At 40.8% G+C, this 16830-nt stretch overlaps 1 protein-coding gene across 1 annotated transcript in view; it reads left to right on the top strand.

The window, feature by feature from the left end:
* The window catches only part of LOC122811467 (HLA class II histocompatibility antigen, DM beta chain-like), a 211668-nt gene that overhangs the window by 40168 nt on the left and 154670 nt on the right, over window positions 1–16830 (top strand). Inside the window, exon 2 of the mRNA XM_044083322.1 lies at window positions 13197–13463. Within this exon, the coding sequence (XP_043939257.1) occupies window positions 13197–13463 (267 nt within the window). The remainder of the gene's footprint in view (window positions 1–13196; window positions 13464–16830) is intronic.

Genomic DNA, 16830 nt, shown 5'->3' with positions numbered 1-16830 from the left:
TGGGACAGGAATCTATCCCTCCAGCGTGTCCTCTTTATTGTGGTGACAAGATTTAGGTCCCTAGGGCATGTAGCTTGGAGGGATTGGGATTTTTTTAGGTGTAGCATGTCCAACAGCTCTGGGTTTGACATAGCTTTATATGTTAGGCAGAGATCACCTTGGAGTAGGCGAAATGCTACGGAGTAAAGCTGGAGTTTTTTGAGGTGGTCAGTCTGCGGTATTTGTTTGAGGCCAGTAATCTTCTTTGTGAGGTATTTCTGTGGCCTTTCCAGCTGCTGCAGATGTCTTGTGAGGTACATTCCAAAAGGGGCATTGTACTCTATAATGGGTCTAATGATTGACGAGTAGAAGGGAACAATGACCTCTTTTTTCCTGGAAGAAAATCATTTTATGATGAGGTGTGCCACGTAGAAGGACTTCCTGACTACTGTGGTGATGTGACTATCAAAGGAGAGACTACTGTCCACCTGGGTCCCAAGGTCTCTTATCACGCATTCGGTGTTAAGTAGATTGCTGCCTATGTGGTAGTTCATGGGTACAGAGTTTTTAACAAAGGGGATGACACTGCACTTTTTGGCATTGAGCTTGAGTACATGGCTATGACACCAGGCATCTGTCTCAGTGAGGCCCTTCTGTAGGATGTCCACATCATTTGGGGACTTGACTATGGCTCCTAGTTTGCAGTCATCTGTGAACTTTGTCAGCCAGAGGCTTTCTGTGTTAGCCTGTACTTCAGAGAAGTAGATAACAAACAGGAAGCGGTCCCAGGATGGAACCCTGTGGCACTCCACTTGTCACTGCCTTGAAGTCAGATTTGGAGTCTGCAACTTTTACACTGTGGGTTCTGTCAGTGAGCCAGTTGGCAACCCATCTTGTGACGTGGGGATTTATACCCAGTTTAGTGAGTTTAGCTATAATTCCAGAATGGGGGATGGTGTCGAAAGCCTTGACGAGGTCAAGATAGACTGTGTGAACCACCTTACCCTCATCCACGGCTTTGGTGACTGCCTCAAAGAAGTCAGTCAGGTTCAGAAGGCATGATCTGCCTTTCACAAACCCGAAATGGGTGGGATCCAGAGTTTGAAGGTTACCAATGTCTTTGTTTATGAGTTCCATGATGATACATTCCATGGCCCTGCAGACCAGGCTCGTCAGGCTAATAGGTCGATAGTTCCTAGGATCAGTGGTGGCTCCCCCTTTGTGGAGTGGGATAACTGTTGTTGTGCACCATTCATTGGGCACAAAGCCTAATGCGAGGCTATTATTGAACATGGTGCTTAAGTGGGGAGCCAGTTTGTTCTGAAGTTCATGTAAAACGCAGCCTGGGATGTTGTCTGGTCCCATGGATGCTGTGTTTTTGGCTTTAGGGAGTGCAGCTTTTACCTGCGTAGTTGTGATTACAGGGACTCTGCATTCTTCCTATTTTTTTCTGTATAGTACAGATGGAGAATAAGAGATTTAGGCATAGACATGATAACTTTAGCCATGAAGAAAATCCTGTACTCATGGCAGAACTCAAGACAGATGGCAAACTGCTGTTTGATAAAGGGAGCCCAGACAAGCTGAGAGCAGCAAAGCATGGAGCCAAATAGTTGTTGAACTCAATACAGCTGGAAGCAGAAACAGATATCTGGCACAGTGCAAGAAAAGTGCAAAATAGGACTTGCTAGAAGCAAGGCCAAGCAGAATACAATTTTCAGGACCATTACGGGGAAGGGGGGGGGGGGGGTTCAGAAATTTTTTTACGTTAACATCAGATGATGAGTTCCTTATGTTCATCTATAGGGATGATTATGAAACAGAAGATAGTGCTACTGGAATAGTTAGTGGTGGTATGAAAACTGTGTCATTAAACCAAAGTCTGCAGCAGCATTTACATCCATCTGCTCCTGAAGGTTTATTTAAAAAACACACCTTTTAAATGTATAACATTGAATGCTACAAACAGTGCTGTAATTAAACACATCACAATTCATTATTATTAAGCCAGCTTTGTGCATCAGCAGCTAACGAAAATGAAGGCAGACTTCATGGTAAGTGCCCCCCATGTAAGCACACTATACCGTATGCTGTTGCAGTATTATTAATGTGTTGTAATGATTTGTTCTAGACAGTCAGCATCAGAAACAAACAGTTCATTAGTACCAATAAATATGGATGAAGTCAGCAGTAGAATGGGTGTTACTGCTGCTGATAATGATGTAGTTGTACTTATGAGGCACCCTGATGGAAGTGGCAGGCAGTCTCCCAGTATAATGACAGGCTCTCTCACCTCACAACGTGTAACTCTACAGAAAGTAACACTTCATCACAAAGTCAAACACAGCCTGACATTCCACTCACACTTGTACACCATGAGCAAACATGTTCTTCTACACCACTGTCTCCACAGCAGAAAAACAGTTTCAGGATGAAGGCAGGCAGTCTGAGGCCATTTTGCCCACAGTGACAAAATTACAAAGAGATGTTAGGTGCAGAAATGATTTGAACTACCTCAGTAAACAGGTAAAGCATTGGCAGCACAACAGGAAATGTGCTGTGAAATAGTTAGGGCTCAAACCAGTACAACAGATAGTCAGCTAGAAATGCTTAGAGTCCTACAGGGGATGCATGAAGATTTCAAAAAGTACTTTGGCTTGGCAGAGAGAAGGGATAATGTCATGGTTTCACTGATGTATAGCATGGTGGCATGCCAGGCATCAGTTGCAGCCTTTATTAATACACTGGTTGGGACATATTAGAGTCTAGCTGGACTCATTTTAACTAGGGGAAGTTGTACAGTCCAGACATGTGGGGGAAGATTACATGATAGTAACACTGGCTTTCAAGACAGTAATATGAGCACTCACATTGAGCATTCACAGTACATTACTCACAGGCCATGTCAATGATCATCTCTACCTAGGAGAACCTCATGTTACAGGTTAAGGTCACATTCACAAAGCACTGTTGGGTCACTGACAGGAGGATCACCTTCCTCCTCTAGATCACACTATCACACTAACTCATCTTATACTTCCCATGGTAGCCCATCCTCCATATCTGTTGCACCATCACCAGGCCTGTCAATAGGACATGGATATGACTCATTTGCTCTGGAATTACTGTGACTTAACATTTCTTTATAAGTATATGTGTGTAATGAAACTAAGAATTAGTTGGTGGTAGTGGTGGTGGTGGTGGGGGGGGGGGGGGTCGGTTTGGGTGGACATATATGAAAAGTTATTCCCTTTCCAGCTATTACTTTCACCATATTCTGAAGTTGCAGTCTTGTACATTTATGTTTAAATGCAAATGTGTTGTGGGGAGGAGGGAAGCCTATGTCCATGTGTTAAGTGCATGCATACCTCATCACTGCCCAAATGAAGAAAGATTCTGACCTCATTAATATTTTACTTGACAGTAAGAAAAAAATGTGATGTGCAGTACAACATAATTCTTTACAGATAAATTGAAAATGGAAGTAACATTTTTCACTGTGATAGTATCTGTTTCTATTGAATACTAAATAAATAATAAAAAAAAACAGTTATTGAATACAGCACGTGCAACTGTTGACTTATTTATTGAGTTGCTGCTTTTCAGAATCATTGCACAGGAATCAGTGAACACTCAGGCAAACAACAAGTAATAAAAACAAATATATTTTTAGATGAGAGAGAATGTCAAATGAACAGTAACAGCAGACCATGCACCACACAGCATAGACCACAGGTATCACTGCATGCATCAATTATGCTCTAAGTATTTAAAAAAAAAAAAAAAATGAAACACTAACCTGAATATCCTGGTTCACATTTCTGGACTAGATGGCACCTGTTAAACTGTGTAGCCACATGCTGTGCACGAGCCTGTGCATGGGATCCCTACTGCTGATGCTGGCTGGTCATCATTTGTCATATTTGGACTACAACTGGGATCTGGAGTTGCAGCATGTGTCACTTCATCACCAAACCAATGCATAATCATATTATGCAGAATGCAACAGGCAGTGAGCATCCTACACACAGTAGCTGGATCATACTGAAGGGCACCCTCAGACCCATCCAGGCACCTGAAATGGCTGTGCAGGAGGCCAAATACCCTCTCAATCATAATACGAGTTTGGGACAGGAATGTGTTATATTTCTGCAGCGCAGTTTCAGATGTATTTCTCAGTGGAGTCATGAGCCAGGGCTTCTGTGGATATCTGGCATCTCCTTATGAAAAAAAAAAAAAAAAAAAAAAAGAGAGAGAGGAGAAGGAAAGGGGAGGGGAGACAAAATAAGAAAATACAGATTAATATACAGCAATAACCTCTAACATTGATGACTATGTACTTAAAATAAATTTCAACTTAGCAACAAGATGACCCCTGGGCATCCTACCATGCAGGAAGAGGAGGTAAAGTGAGCTAGTGATGGGGGAATCATGTGCACTGCCAGGATGTTGGAGAGATGTTGGTGATACACCCCCATGCATCACACACTATCAGGCAGTTGATGGAATGGTAGCCCTTCCAGTTGTGGTACCACTCACCCTGTGGACCAGGAGTAGCCCTAGTTATAACATGGATACAATCTATCTCACTGAGTACCTCAAGGAAGTGTGCCATTCCGTAGAAGACACACATGATCCAAGCTTGGTCCTGAGGTGACACAGGGAAAGAGAAGTACTGATCCACATGTGCCAAGATTACATCCAGGAACTCCTTCAGTATCCTCAAAGCAGAAGCCTGTGAGATCCCCAAGGTGTTCCCAGACTATCTCTGGTAGGTCCCTATAGCAAATATAGTGAGGGCTATACTTACTTTGATGTCCACAGGAATAGGAAGTCCATGCACTCCTCCATTGCCCCATAGGGGTCAAACATGCCCACTAAGAACATTGTAACGTCCCTCTCCACCCTATCAAGGATTTCCTGATTATCAAAGTGAGAATGAGTAATCCTTTGCCTATATTTCTGCCTTCTTGGGGGCGAACTTCACTGGTGCAAGCAATTTTGGCCAAGACAAGCATCTCTAACCTAGAAATAGCAAACCTGCAATAAGAGATAGCATTTTCATCAGCTGCAACTCTGGTACTTTTGGTAAGTCTTCCCTTTTTATACTGCATCTGTGACAAGCGCCAGAAAGCAGGAAAAACTGATGATGAATTGCAATAGTGTAAAATAGCCTTAATTAGCATAAGAACATTTATGCCACTTCTCATTACCATCTCATTATCTGCTCATTTGCATACCTGCAGTCAGAGACACAACAAATTGGCGTAACTAGCCTTTATGAATTGCTGTTTAGCTTTATCTGTTGGCACTTGCCCCCCTCCCCAAAATTTCCCTAACATTTGCGCTACTGACTATGAATACCATCCTATGTTTTACAGGAGCATTTGTTTTGGAGGTATGACCTATCAAGGGTAATAGCAACTTTAAGATTTAGCTATTGCAGCACAAACTATTAGTTACTATTAGCTATTAGTAGGGCTGCTGTACTTGCAATCAAAAGTAAATAATAGGGAGGGGTTTTCTTAGTTTCAGGAGTTTCTAATAGCTGATGTATGTTTGATACTCAGTATATAATGGAACAGCTTATGGAACATAGCATATTAAACAAATATTTTCTTATGTACTGAAAAATGCTTTGATTGATATTTGGCACTTAAGACAGGGGCTGCAAATGGAGATGTTCCTAGTTTGTTTTGATATGAGACAATTGATATAACCAGTGGTAGAAAAAGTCATAGTCTTACACATTACATTTTACATTTAGTTTTGCTTATCTACAACAGTTATAGCTACCCTGGCAAGGATGGGTTGATTCATTATATAATTTCAGAAGGATGTGTTCACCTGTCTACTGATAGAAGGCTATGGTAATGCTGGATAGGGGTACTAGCTATATAATAGGAACACAATATGATGGTTTCTGTTAGTCAGAACAGAAGAACCAGAGTAATGGTTTGGCACCTATGTCTCTAATGGACAGAGGTAACCTGTAAATGGTTTATCTTCCAGGCCCATGCTTACACTTATCAAGGGTATTAGAACTTGTCAGAGATTTGGGATGCATGGCTATGCTTAAAAAGGCCCTTGTGGTCATTAGTCTAGTAAACACCTATGAACCTATGAGACGTTGTAATATGATTGGCTTAAATATGCAGATAATGAAATAAATGGGGAACAATGAAAGGATGGGGCAGATAAATAATATGTTGCTTCTATTTTGTTTGCTTAGTATTTGGAAAAGATCAATGAGATAATATACCACTATAGATATGAGTTTTATGAGTAAATACAATAGTTATAAAGGAGGATGCCGTACTAAAGAGCTGTATGCATGCTGTAGTGTTATGTACTTTGAGAGCACTAAATAAGAAGAGTATGGTTTTAAGATGAGTGATTATAAGAACTGAAACAAATTACTTAAATGTAGTATAAAAGAGATATTTATTAGTGTGTTTCAGCGTTGGATAATATTAAGTGATTATTTGCTAGTAATTACAGGTGTGGGGGTAGCCACATTCTTTGATTTCCTGTCCTTGCCTATTTAAGTGGTACAGTGTGAAATATTTTCTGCTTAAAAACCTCAGCTTTGGCCGGCTAAGAACTAGCTGTATTCAACTGGACGTATAAGAGAATTTAAGTACCTTTATCTGCACTTTTTTTTTTCAAAAAATACAGTATTTAAATTGATTTTAACTGTGTTGCAGGAATATTAACTGAACTGGAAGTTTTGAATCTTAGTGGCCTTGAAACTGCCCGCCCCTCTTGTAAATTTGTGTTTGGATACTCCTTCTGGGCCCATCTCATTTGCTCACTCAACTGAGTGCAGTGAGATCATATTCTGATTTCAGGCACTCCTACTGTGTACAGAGAGCATCTTGGGAAAAAAAAATTAAGCTTGTTTCCTGCCTTTCCTGTTAAGTGGTATAGACTATTTGTAGGCGTCTGAGCCCCCAAGCCCTTCTGTGTTGGAGGGAAGCCTTCTAGCTTATTTTTTTTTCCTTATAACTAGCCAGTTTTCTAGTTTCAGCACTCAAATCTGTTTCTTTGATGTCAGCACTTGTTCAGAAAAAAAAATTCATCTGCTTTTACTGTACTTGTGCTTCTACCTACTTTAGTTTACTTTTGCATCATCTTAAAAGTACTCAATTGTATTTATTACTGCTTGGTGTAACTCATTCTAAGCCTTTTGGTTTAAACACTTGGGCTTTGGACCAGTTGTTTTGCACTGAGAGGGTTTGTGGTCTGCACTGTAGTGGCAGAACAGGTAGCTTACATCCTTCTAATTTGGGAACTGCTGATTGAGGGCTCAGTGTCTGTTATTCTAAAAGTGTATTAATTCTGGTTTAAGCACTTGGGCTTTCAGGCCAGTTATTTTACATTAAGAGGGTTCGTGGTCTGCACTCTTGTGGGAGGAGAGGCTGGACTCTGCCCTTCTGAGCTGGGAAGTTCTGGTTAAAGGCTTATAGTGCCTGCATATTTGAACTGCTTCTTACTGAAGTTGGTGTGCCTTGTTTGCTGTGGCATAGACTGGATTCGGGCCTACTGGATCTAGCTTTGTTTGTGTAACTTGAGCACTAATCCAGGCATTCTCTAAAGTATTCAATTGTATTTATTACTGCTTGGTAGTAACTTGATTAAAGTGTAGCTATCATTCTAAGTCTTTTGGATTAAGCACTTGGGCTTCAGACCAGTTGTTTTACATTAGGAAGGTTTGTGGCATGCACTGTGGTGGCAGGACAGGTAGCTTTCATCCTTCTAAGTTGGGAAATGCTGATTGAGAGCCCAGTGTCTGTTATTCTTAAAGTGTATTAGTTCTGGTTTAAGCACTTGGGCTTCAGGCCAGTTATTTTACATGAAGAAGGTTCGTGGTCTGCACTCTTGTGGGAGAAGAGGCTGGACTCTACCCTTCTGAGCTGGGAATTTCTGGTTAAAGGTTTATAGTGCCTGAATATTTGAACTGTATGTTACTGAAATTGGTACACTTTGTTTGCTGTAGCATAGACTAGATCCAGGCCTGCTGAATCTAGCTTTGTTTATATGCTTGTTGTTTGTTTGCTTGTTATTTCCCTGGAACGCTAATTCCACCTAATATGCGGCTTCTCGACGTTTCTGTGGATCACTAGTGATATCTGCATTGCTTACTGTACTTATTTCCTTGTTTCACTTGAAAGAAAGTTACTGTTTGTCGTTTTTGCATTTAAGTTACCTGTAACACATTGCACTTAAGTTACCTGGTACTTGCTCACTAAAGCAATTATATAAGTCAGCACTAAAAATTAAAAGCACTACACCCTCACTCCCCACTGGCCCTTGTTTTCAATTATAAAGGAATTCCCAATATTATTCTAGCATGTCCAAAGGTCAGTTGTCAATCTCCTCTCCAGTCCAGCTGGTGAATCTGGGAATCTTGAGGCAATGTTACAACTGCCTCATGTACACAGACAACCCTCTCCTCCTCCCAACAACTTCCAACACATGTGAGAGATGTAACCATATAGCCAAACTGGAGGCTAAGCTCTCTCAACTCAGTACTGGTATAACCAGTCAGGAGGAGAAGGAAACCACACTCACTACAATTCCAGTCTCACATAGACCTACCACGACAGCAAACCAAACACATAATCACACAAAAACATACTCGGAGGCTCTAAATAAAGATCTGCCTAAGCAGCAGAGACCTCCAAAGCAGACACCCAAGCAACCACTACCCCAAAACAAAACACATGCAACACATATCTCACAAAGCCAGTGTACCGAACAGTCACAGCCCTTAAGACTAAACAACACACCTGATACACTTGTAATAGGTAACTCTATCGTCAGGCACACTGACATCCCGCTCACCAGGCTGAACAAGGAGAGGGTCACGGTGAGCAGCCTTTCGGGCACTAGAATCCGCCACATAACACAAGCACTCAGGTCACTCCAAGGCAAGTACAAATATGACTCAGTCATTGTCCATGCTGGTGTGAATGACCTGAGATGTACCTCCCTGAACTACATGAAAAGAGACATTGAGGAGCTCTCTGAGCATGTAGCCCAGGCCGGTATGACCCTGACCTTGAGTAGCATCTTACCCTCACCAAGAATGATGCCACAATATGAAGATAAGATGATCAATTTCAACAATCGGCTTAAGTACTGGTGTCATTCAAAGGGGATCCAATGCCTGTCAGCTTGGGATGATATGCTCGACAAGCCATGATGCTTCGCTAGGGACGGCTTGCACCTGTCACCCCTGGGCTTTTGGATATTGGCAAAGGCTCTTGCTACACCCATAGTGCCTTTTTTAGGCAAGGCTCAAAAGACAAACCCACCTCCATAGGTATCACAAGGGATAAGAAACTAAGAGTAATGCTACTCAACGCCAGACGTCTAAACCTCAAGATGCACGCACTCGAAACTCTCCTTAGCATGGAGAACATCGATATCTGTACAGTAACAGAAACCTGGTTCAGGGCTCCCAAGAGCACCCCAGCACTACCAGTTTATACCTCATACCATGCTTTTCGGCCCCAAAACTTGGACCGAACCACAAAAGGAGGGGGAGTATCGATATCCATCAAAGATACCCACACCTCCAGGTTGGTGACAAAGCACGAAGCATCAGAGACTATCCATGTGCAACTAACAGTGGGTAAAATTCTGCCTTCCAGTTTATAGCCTGCTACAGACCACCCTCCCAAACCCAGGAACCCCACTCGGCCTTCCTGAGAACACTGGAAAATATGAAGGTCTCTCCAAACACCATTATATTGTGCGACTTCAACTACCCAAACATAGACTGGGAGCATTACTCTAGCTCCAACACCCTAGCCCAAAAGTTCCTAGAATTTATAAACTCACATGCTATGGAACAACTTGTTACCACTCCCACAAGAGGGGAAAACATACTGGACCTGATCATCACAAACATGGGGACTCTATGCTCCAGACCAGAAGTGTATCCCTCACTGGTAAGATCAGACCATAAACTAATCTCACTGGATATTCACATCCCAACCCCACCCCCTGCCCAGAAAACCACAGTGAAAAGCTTCTCTAAAGCAAATTTCACACTCCTCAAAACCGAGGTGGAATCCTTCAAAGCCCCCGGGCCTGTGGAAAATACGGCCCAGACCGCAGAATCCTTTATAAATGCATTCTATGAACACGTTCAGGAATGCATGGATCATGCAATCCCAAATAAAACCAAGACCCAATCCTCCAAAGGCAGATGTCCTGTCTGGTGGACCCCAGCCATAAACAAACTATACAATAGAAGGAGGAAGCTACTAAATGATAGAGCAAAATCCCAAAAAGGGAAGGCATCACTGATCAGTATTAGCAAAAAACTACGGGCACTCATAAAATTGTCTAAGGCCAGCTTTGAGAGAAAAATTGCACAGGACACTAAGGATAATCACAAGGCTTTCTTTAGTTATGTTAGGAACCTGGGTGGTAATTCCCAGATATGCTCAGAATTAGTCCAAAATGACAAAAAATACACCAAACCCACAGACATTGCCAACATCCTAGCTGACAGGTTCAGCGCAAACCCCCCCCCCACAAAAGGGCAAATATCTATCCCAGCAGAGTGCTGCCCCCCTGACATCTCAGATGCTCAGGTAAGAGCCGCCCTCTCCAAAGCAAAAAATGCAGCATCAATGGGACCAGACGGTGTCCCGGGCTGCGTCCTACATGAACTCCAAGAAGAGCTAAACGAAACATAAAACTACTGTTCAATCTCAGCCTTACTACAGGATATGTGCCCAAAGAGTGGCGTACAGCAACAGTGGTCCCTCTCCATAAAGGTGGTGCCTCAACGGATCCTGGAAACTATCGCCCCATAACCCTTATTAGTTTGGTCTGCAAAGCTATGGAAAGGATCATCATGGACCTCATAAATAAAGATATTGGGGACCTACAGACACTGGATCCTACCCAGTTCGGCTTTGTTAAGGGCAGATCCTGCCTCTTAAACCTGGTTGATTTCTTTGAAACAGTCACCAAGGCCATTGACGAGGGGAAGATGGTCCACACAGCCTACCTGGACCTCGCAAAAGCCTTCAATACAATACCCCACTCGGGCATTATAGATAAGCTCACCAGCTTAAATATAAACCCCTATGTCACTAGATGGATTGCAAACTGGCTCAAGGACAGAACCCACATGGTTAGAATTGCTGGAGCCATGTCAGACTCCAAGCCAGTTACAAGTGGTGTCCCACAAGGCTCAGTCCTGGGACCTCTCTTGTTCAGTATATATTTCTCGGAGGTACAGGCCAACACGGAAGAACTGTGGCTGACCAAGTTCGCAGATGACTGCAAACTGGGCGCCATAATCGACTCTCCAGCTGACACAAGCATCCTCCAAAAGGGCCTCATAGAAACAGACAACTGGTGCCAGAGCCATGGCCTCAAGCTAAATGCCAAAAAGTGTATAGTCATCCCCTTTGGCAAAAACAAAGTGCTCACAAATTACCACATAGGTGGTAATCCATTAAGTACAGAAGACGTAATTAGGGACCTGGGGACCCAAGTTGATAGCAATCTCTCATTTGACAACCATGTGGCCAAAGTGGTTAGAAAAACATTTTATATAGCCCACCTAATCATGAAGGGATTCACATCTAGATCAGGGGAGGTCATCATGCCTCTTTACTCATCCCTCATCAGGCCCATAATTGAGTACAATGCCCCTTTTGGGATGTACCTTACCAGACACCTGCAGCAACTGGAAAGACCCCAAAAGTACCTCACCAAGAGGATCAAAGGGTTCAAACAGATGCCATATACTGCCTGGTTAAAGAAACTCCAGCTCTACTCAGTGGCATACCGCCTCTTCAGAGGTGATCTGTGCCTGACGTATAAAGCCATGTCCAACCCGGAATTAATGGACATGCTGCACCTCAGAAAATCCAAATCCCATCGAGCTACGCGCTCGAGAGACTTGAACCTCAGCACTGAAATAAATAGGACATGCTGGAGGGACAGATTCATAACCCAGAGGCTCCCTTCACTCTGGAATAAAATCGCAGTCCAGGTTAGGCAGAGTCCCTCATTGACTCTCTTCAAGAGGAATCTTGATGAGTGGATGGGAGATCGTAGGTTTACCCCGGGTATCACTTCTGTGTCACTGTTAGACAGAGGCACAGTATACTAACCTCGAAAAAGGGCATAGCAAAATAAATTTAAAATGGGTGGCGAAAGCCAAACACATTCTGGCTAGGCTTATAAATGCCCTGGGGCAGATAGCCTAGTATGAACCTATGAACCTATGAACCTATATGCTTTTGTATTGTGATGTTTTCAAAATGAATAAAGAATATTTTTCAAAAACTGTTGATATTTGATCGAAAGAAATGATAATCAAAACATCAATAAAAAAAAATCAAATAATCAACAAAACAGTGTTTTCCTCCAGGAAGGTAAGACCCTCGTACACCTCTCCAGGCTTCCACTATCTTAATTATTGTAACTCAGAGATCAGAAAGCCTGAAGGAAAAAGGCTTGTTCCTTTTAAGGAAAAGGTCTCTCACTTTTCCAAGACTATACAACCTCAAAGTCACAATGATAAAATGGTAATAATCAAGCCCCTTTTTTCTCTTTATATGAAAGCTGGCATTTCAAGCACTGAATTTCTTCAGAGAACCAGATATAGTGATAGCATGATACCCAGAAGAGGAGAATAACTTAGTTCTGGAACACAGGGCAACATTTACCATGATCCTGGAAAGAGGACTGCAAAATATTCTGAGAGCAAAAATGCTCAAGTTAGATCATCTGTTTTCTGTTGTCATCATACAGTTTGTATTATTTTCTCAGACACTACATTTTAGAGGTGTGCATCATACTTTTATGGTATTTTCTATATGCTAGGTCCTCTGTGGCCTTTCCAGACTAATTGTATGCTTTAAGAATGAAGCTTGCGTGTGTGTGTGTGTGTGTGTGTGTGTGTGTGTGTGTGTGTGTAGATGTATCATGCATTTGAGCATGTGTGTATGAATGTATGGGTTAAAATGTACTACATGGAAACAGCCCATCATGATTTATATAACTCAGGCTGTCCAGTTTTTTCTTGCTCACTATCCTTTGCCAGGAAAGCATTCAGAATTAATGTAATGTATTAAATCATCCATGTGAGAAATTATCTAACAATCTTCTCAGAATTTAATATTTTGCCTCTTTGGCAATGTTTTTAATTCTCTAAAATTATTTTGTTTTGTTTACAGAGGGCTTTGTGCTGCAGTTTAACTCGTATTGCATTTTTGATACCATGGAAGACATGGAGTACCAGCTCATGTTTGTCTTTAACAAGCAGCCACTACTTCAGTATAACCCCAGACTTGAGAAGTTTGTTGCCTTAGCAAGCTATGGATTTGGTATTGTAAAGTACTTGAACAATGATACTGCCTATCTGCAAGAGATGAAACAAAGAGTAAATACAACATGCCGAAAGACAATGAGTGAATACTGGAAGAAAACAGTTCCAAGAAAAGGTAAGACAGAGGCCAATTAAAAGCACACCAAGTTTACCTCAGAGATTCTTAAAATGTACTGCAACTGTAACAAAAGTCCTCACTCATAAATAACTGGTGATGTTGTCTTGGGTACTTAAGAAAAATAAATTTAAAGGTAAACTCTAGTCTGAAACTAAAATATTATATATATATATATATATATATATATATATATATATATATATATATATATATATATATCTATATCTATCTATCTATCTATATATATATATATATATATATATATATATATACATTTGAAATAGTTTTAAATATTTCTCATTCTGTTCAAATGTGTTACATCCCTGACTGCCATTAGGGGGACTGTCATACTGATGTCATTTTTTTTCAATCTTTTTATCTGTTTCCCCTCCATACAGATTGTGACCCCCCCATGATATGGCATGCCCAGAAGTAATACATACATTGTTTATTTATTTATATATAGTACCAGTGTTGTGAGTCAGTGGATCCTTAGAATGCCTTTGTAAGTACTGTCGAATTCTCACTTTTATTGCATTATTATGATACGTATGCTGCTAAAAAATGTTTTTCATGACGCGGTTACATTTTGTTCAGTATGAAGCATGTAAATTATAGGATTCTGTTAATTGTTCAGAACTGTATTTTCTGAGACCCTGACCATACTTTTTAGGTGTGATAGTTGTCAGACTAATCTGTTAACTTTAGTAAGGCACATGAAAGCCATGTAAGCTATTTTATACTGACTGTAACTTGCTACAGTTTACACTTTACTGGCCAAAAATAAGATATTAATGTTTTACAGACAGATGAATAAAAGCAACTTCTTATTGGCCAAAAATGACTTTATGTAGTTTTGTAGTACAAATTATGTTTGTTTGTTTCATCCAGATTTCTTCAGCAATTATCTGTTTGAAAGAGAGTTTTACTGTAGCTATTAATGTGATCTTTATAATACTATACTAATCTCTACAAGACAGTTTTAAAATGTAAATGCAGGAGGTATCCTATCAGCAAAAACTGCATAATGAAGTCTGGCTAGTACATGTAGTGTATGCTAAAACACGTTAATCTCCGAAAAAATGTGTAATCTGAACGGAAAATTACGTAACCTTCATGATCTGCATCAGGGAGAAAGTAAAAATAAAGAAAGTGAGAAGTATTGAGGGGTATCTTGCCACTGAACTACATCTACGTGACGTTATTGGGTGAAAACATAACTTTCTGATAAGAGCAACTATATTGGGGAATCATTTAGAGCAGATAGTGATGTTCAGAGAAATTAATACCTTTAACATATTTCTTCTTCCGGCTTTTTCCCGGTTAGGGGTCGCCACAGAGGATCACTGTGTCCGCACATTGATTGGCAGTGGAGTTTTTACAGTGTCGAGTTGCCAGCCCGGCGCCCAACCTTCCACAGAAGGCACACACACATGGACACCTAGGGCCAATTTAGAGTGTCCAATCCACCTGCAGCATGTCTTTGGGATGTGGGAGGAAACCGAAGCACCCGGAGGAAACCCACGCGACCTCAGGGAGGACATGCAGACTCCGCAATGAAAGCACCCCAGCCGAGGATCGAACCGGAGAACCTCTTGCTGTGAGGCGGCAATGCTAACCACTGCACCACCGTGGCCGCCCTAATACCTTTACCTTTAACATATTTAATTGTCATAAAAAGCTATACCTTAACAATAAACCACTCAAAACAATTTATGTTTAATGGTTTATACTGTAAATACAATGAAGTCTTCTGGAAAAAATAAATACATTTGAGGATGGTATTTGGTTATCTATGGGTGTAGTACTGGACAAAAAGTGTTCACTGATTTATACTCTCAATAAGATGGTGTCTAAGAAAAGTATTTTGAATTTTAGGCTGTCCTTCAATTTTTGTACTGGTGCTTTAGTCACAGTGTGTGTTTTATGTATGTTTGTGCGTATGTATGTATCTATGTATGCATTTATCTGTTTATCTGTCTACAGCTATCCGTATGCCTGTCTGTCTAGCAGATGTAATGCCTGATTTATGCCAGACAAATATGTTAGTGGAATATTTACCATTCATATTCGTTCATTCATTCTTTCATGTTATGTTATTCTTGGATAACCTAGATTTCTGACTGGGTCTTTTATATACAGTAATCTACGATTCGGGATTAAGGCTAAGTGGCTAATTTAATAGGTGAATAATCATTATAAACACTCCAAACCAAAACTCATTTTATGATAAAGCAAAGGTAGCTAAAATTACTACATATTAATAATATGCACATATGTGAAAAATTAGTAACCACATGACAGAAGGAAATAGCACGGAGTTAAGAAAAGTAAAAAAAGAAGTAGCTAGTGAGGTGAGAAAGATAATGTAAAGAAAAGACACACAATAGAAAGGGATAAACTAGAAGCTTCTATTAAAAGAAGAGGTGGGGCTTGGAGAAGATGGAATTAAAAAGAAGTAAAAAGATTATACAGATGATGTAGAAAAAATACAGATGATGCTAAAACTGCAGTCAAAAGTGATTTAGTCTCCTGGAGATGTCCAAGAAGAGAACATTGATTTGTGTTTGTGAAGAATATAGAAATTATAAAATGGTAGACAGTTAAGTTTCTGTTGAAATAACAGTGCAAGTTATTTGCAAAACCAGTTCAGTGTACATGATTGTAAGAAGTCTTTCAAACTCATTTTACTTTTCCATTTGCCTACAAAATCAGGTAAACATTTCAGACACTGTCCATAAAAAGTGCTACTAGATGCCATCTCCAAAATTTTTGTTGTTTGATTAGGACAGAGTAGAAAATTATTTACTGAATACCTTCTATACTAGACCACTTATAAACAAAGGGATTGTGGTCTAGATCTAGAGATGTCATTGTTCCCCTATACTCATCCGTCATTAGACCATACCCATGCAAAACCTGGAACATCAACAGAGATACCTTACTAAAAGGATACAAGGCCTAATCAACATGCCCTACATGGACCAACTCACAGCCCTGTCACTGTACTTGGTATCCTACAGACTGCTAGGAGGTGACCTGCATCTGGCATCCAAGGCATCCTCTGACTCAATACAGATGGATTTACTGCACATCAAGTCAAGTGGCATCAGAAATACTTGGTCTGAGTATCTAAACCTCTTCTGCAATGTCAACAGAATGGTTTGGAGGGGCACATATCTCACAAAGGACATCACTGCTCTTGAATAGACTCCTCGTCCACATAAAACAAAGTTCATTCCTGTTCAGAGTCAAACGCAGCTTAGATAAATGAATGGGAAACAGAAAACGTACCCCAGGACTGCCCCTGTACTACTAATGAACAGATGTGGCTCCTACATGTTTTATCCCATGCATGGGCCCC

This window comes from Protopterus annectens, chromosome 9.part0 (genome assembly GCF_019279795.1).
Source record: "Protopterus annectens isolate FY-2018-M chromosome 9.part0, PAN1.0, whole genome shotgun sequence".
Classification (NCBI taxonomy): Eukaryota; Metazoa; Chordata; order Ceratodontiformes; family Protopteridae; genus Protopterus; species Protopterus annectens.
Note: the sequence above shows the minus strand (reverse complement) of the source record. Positions and strands in the feature narration are given on the sequence as shown.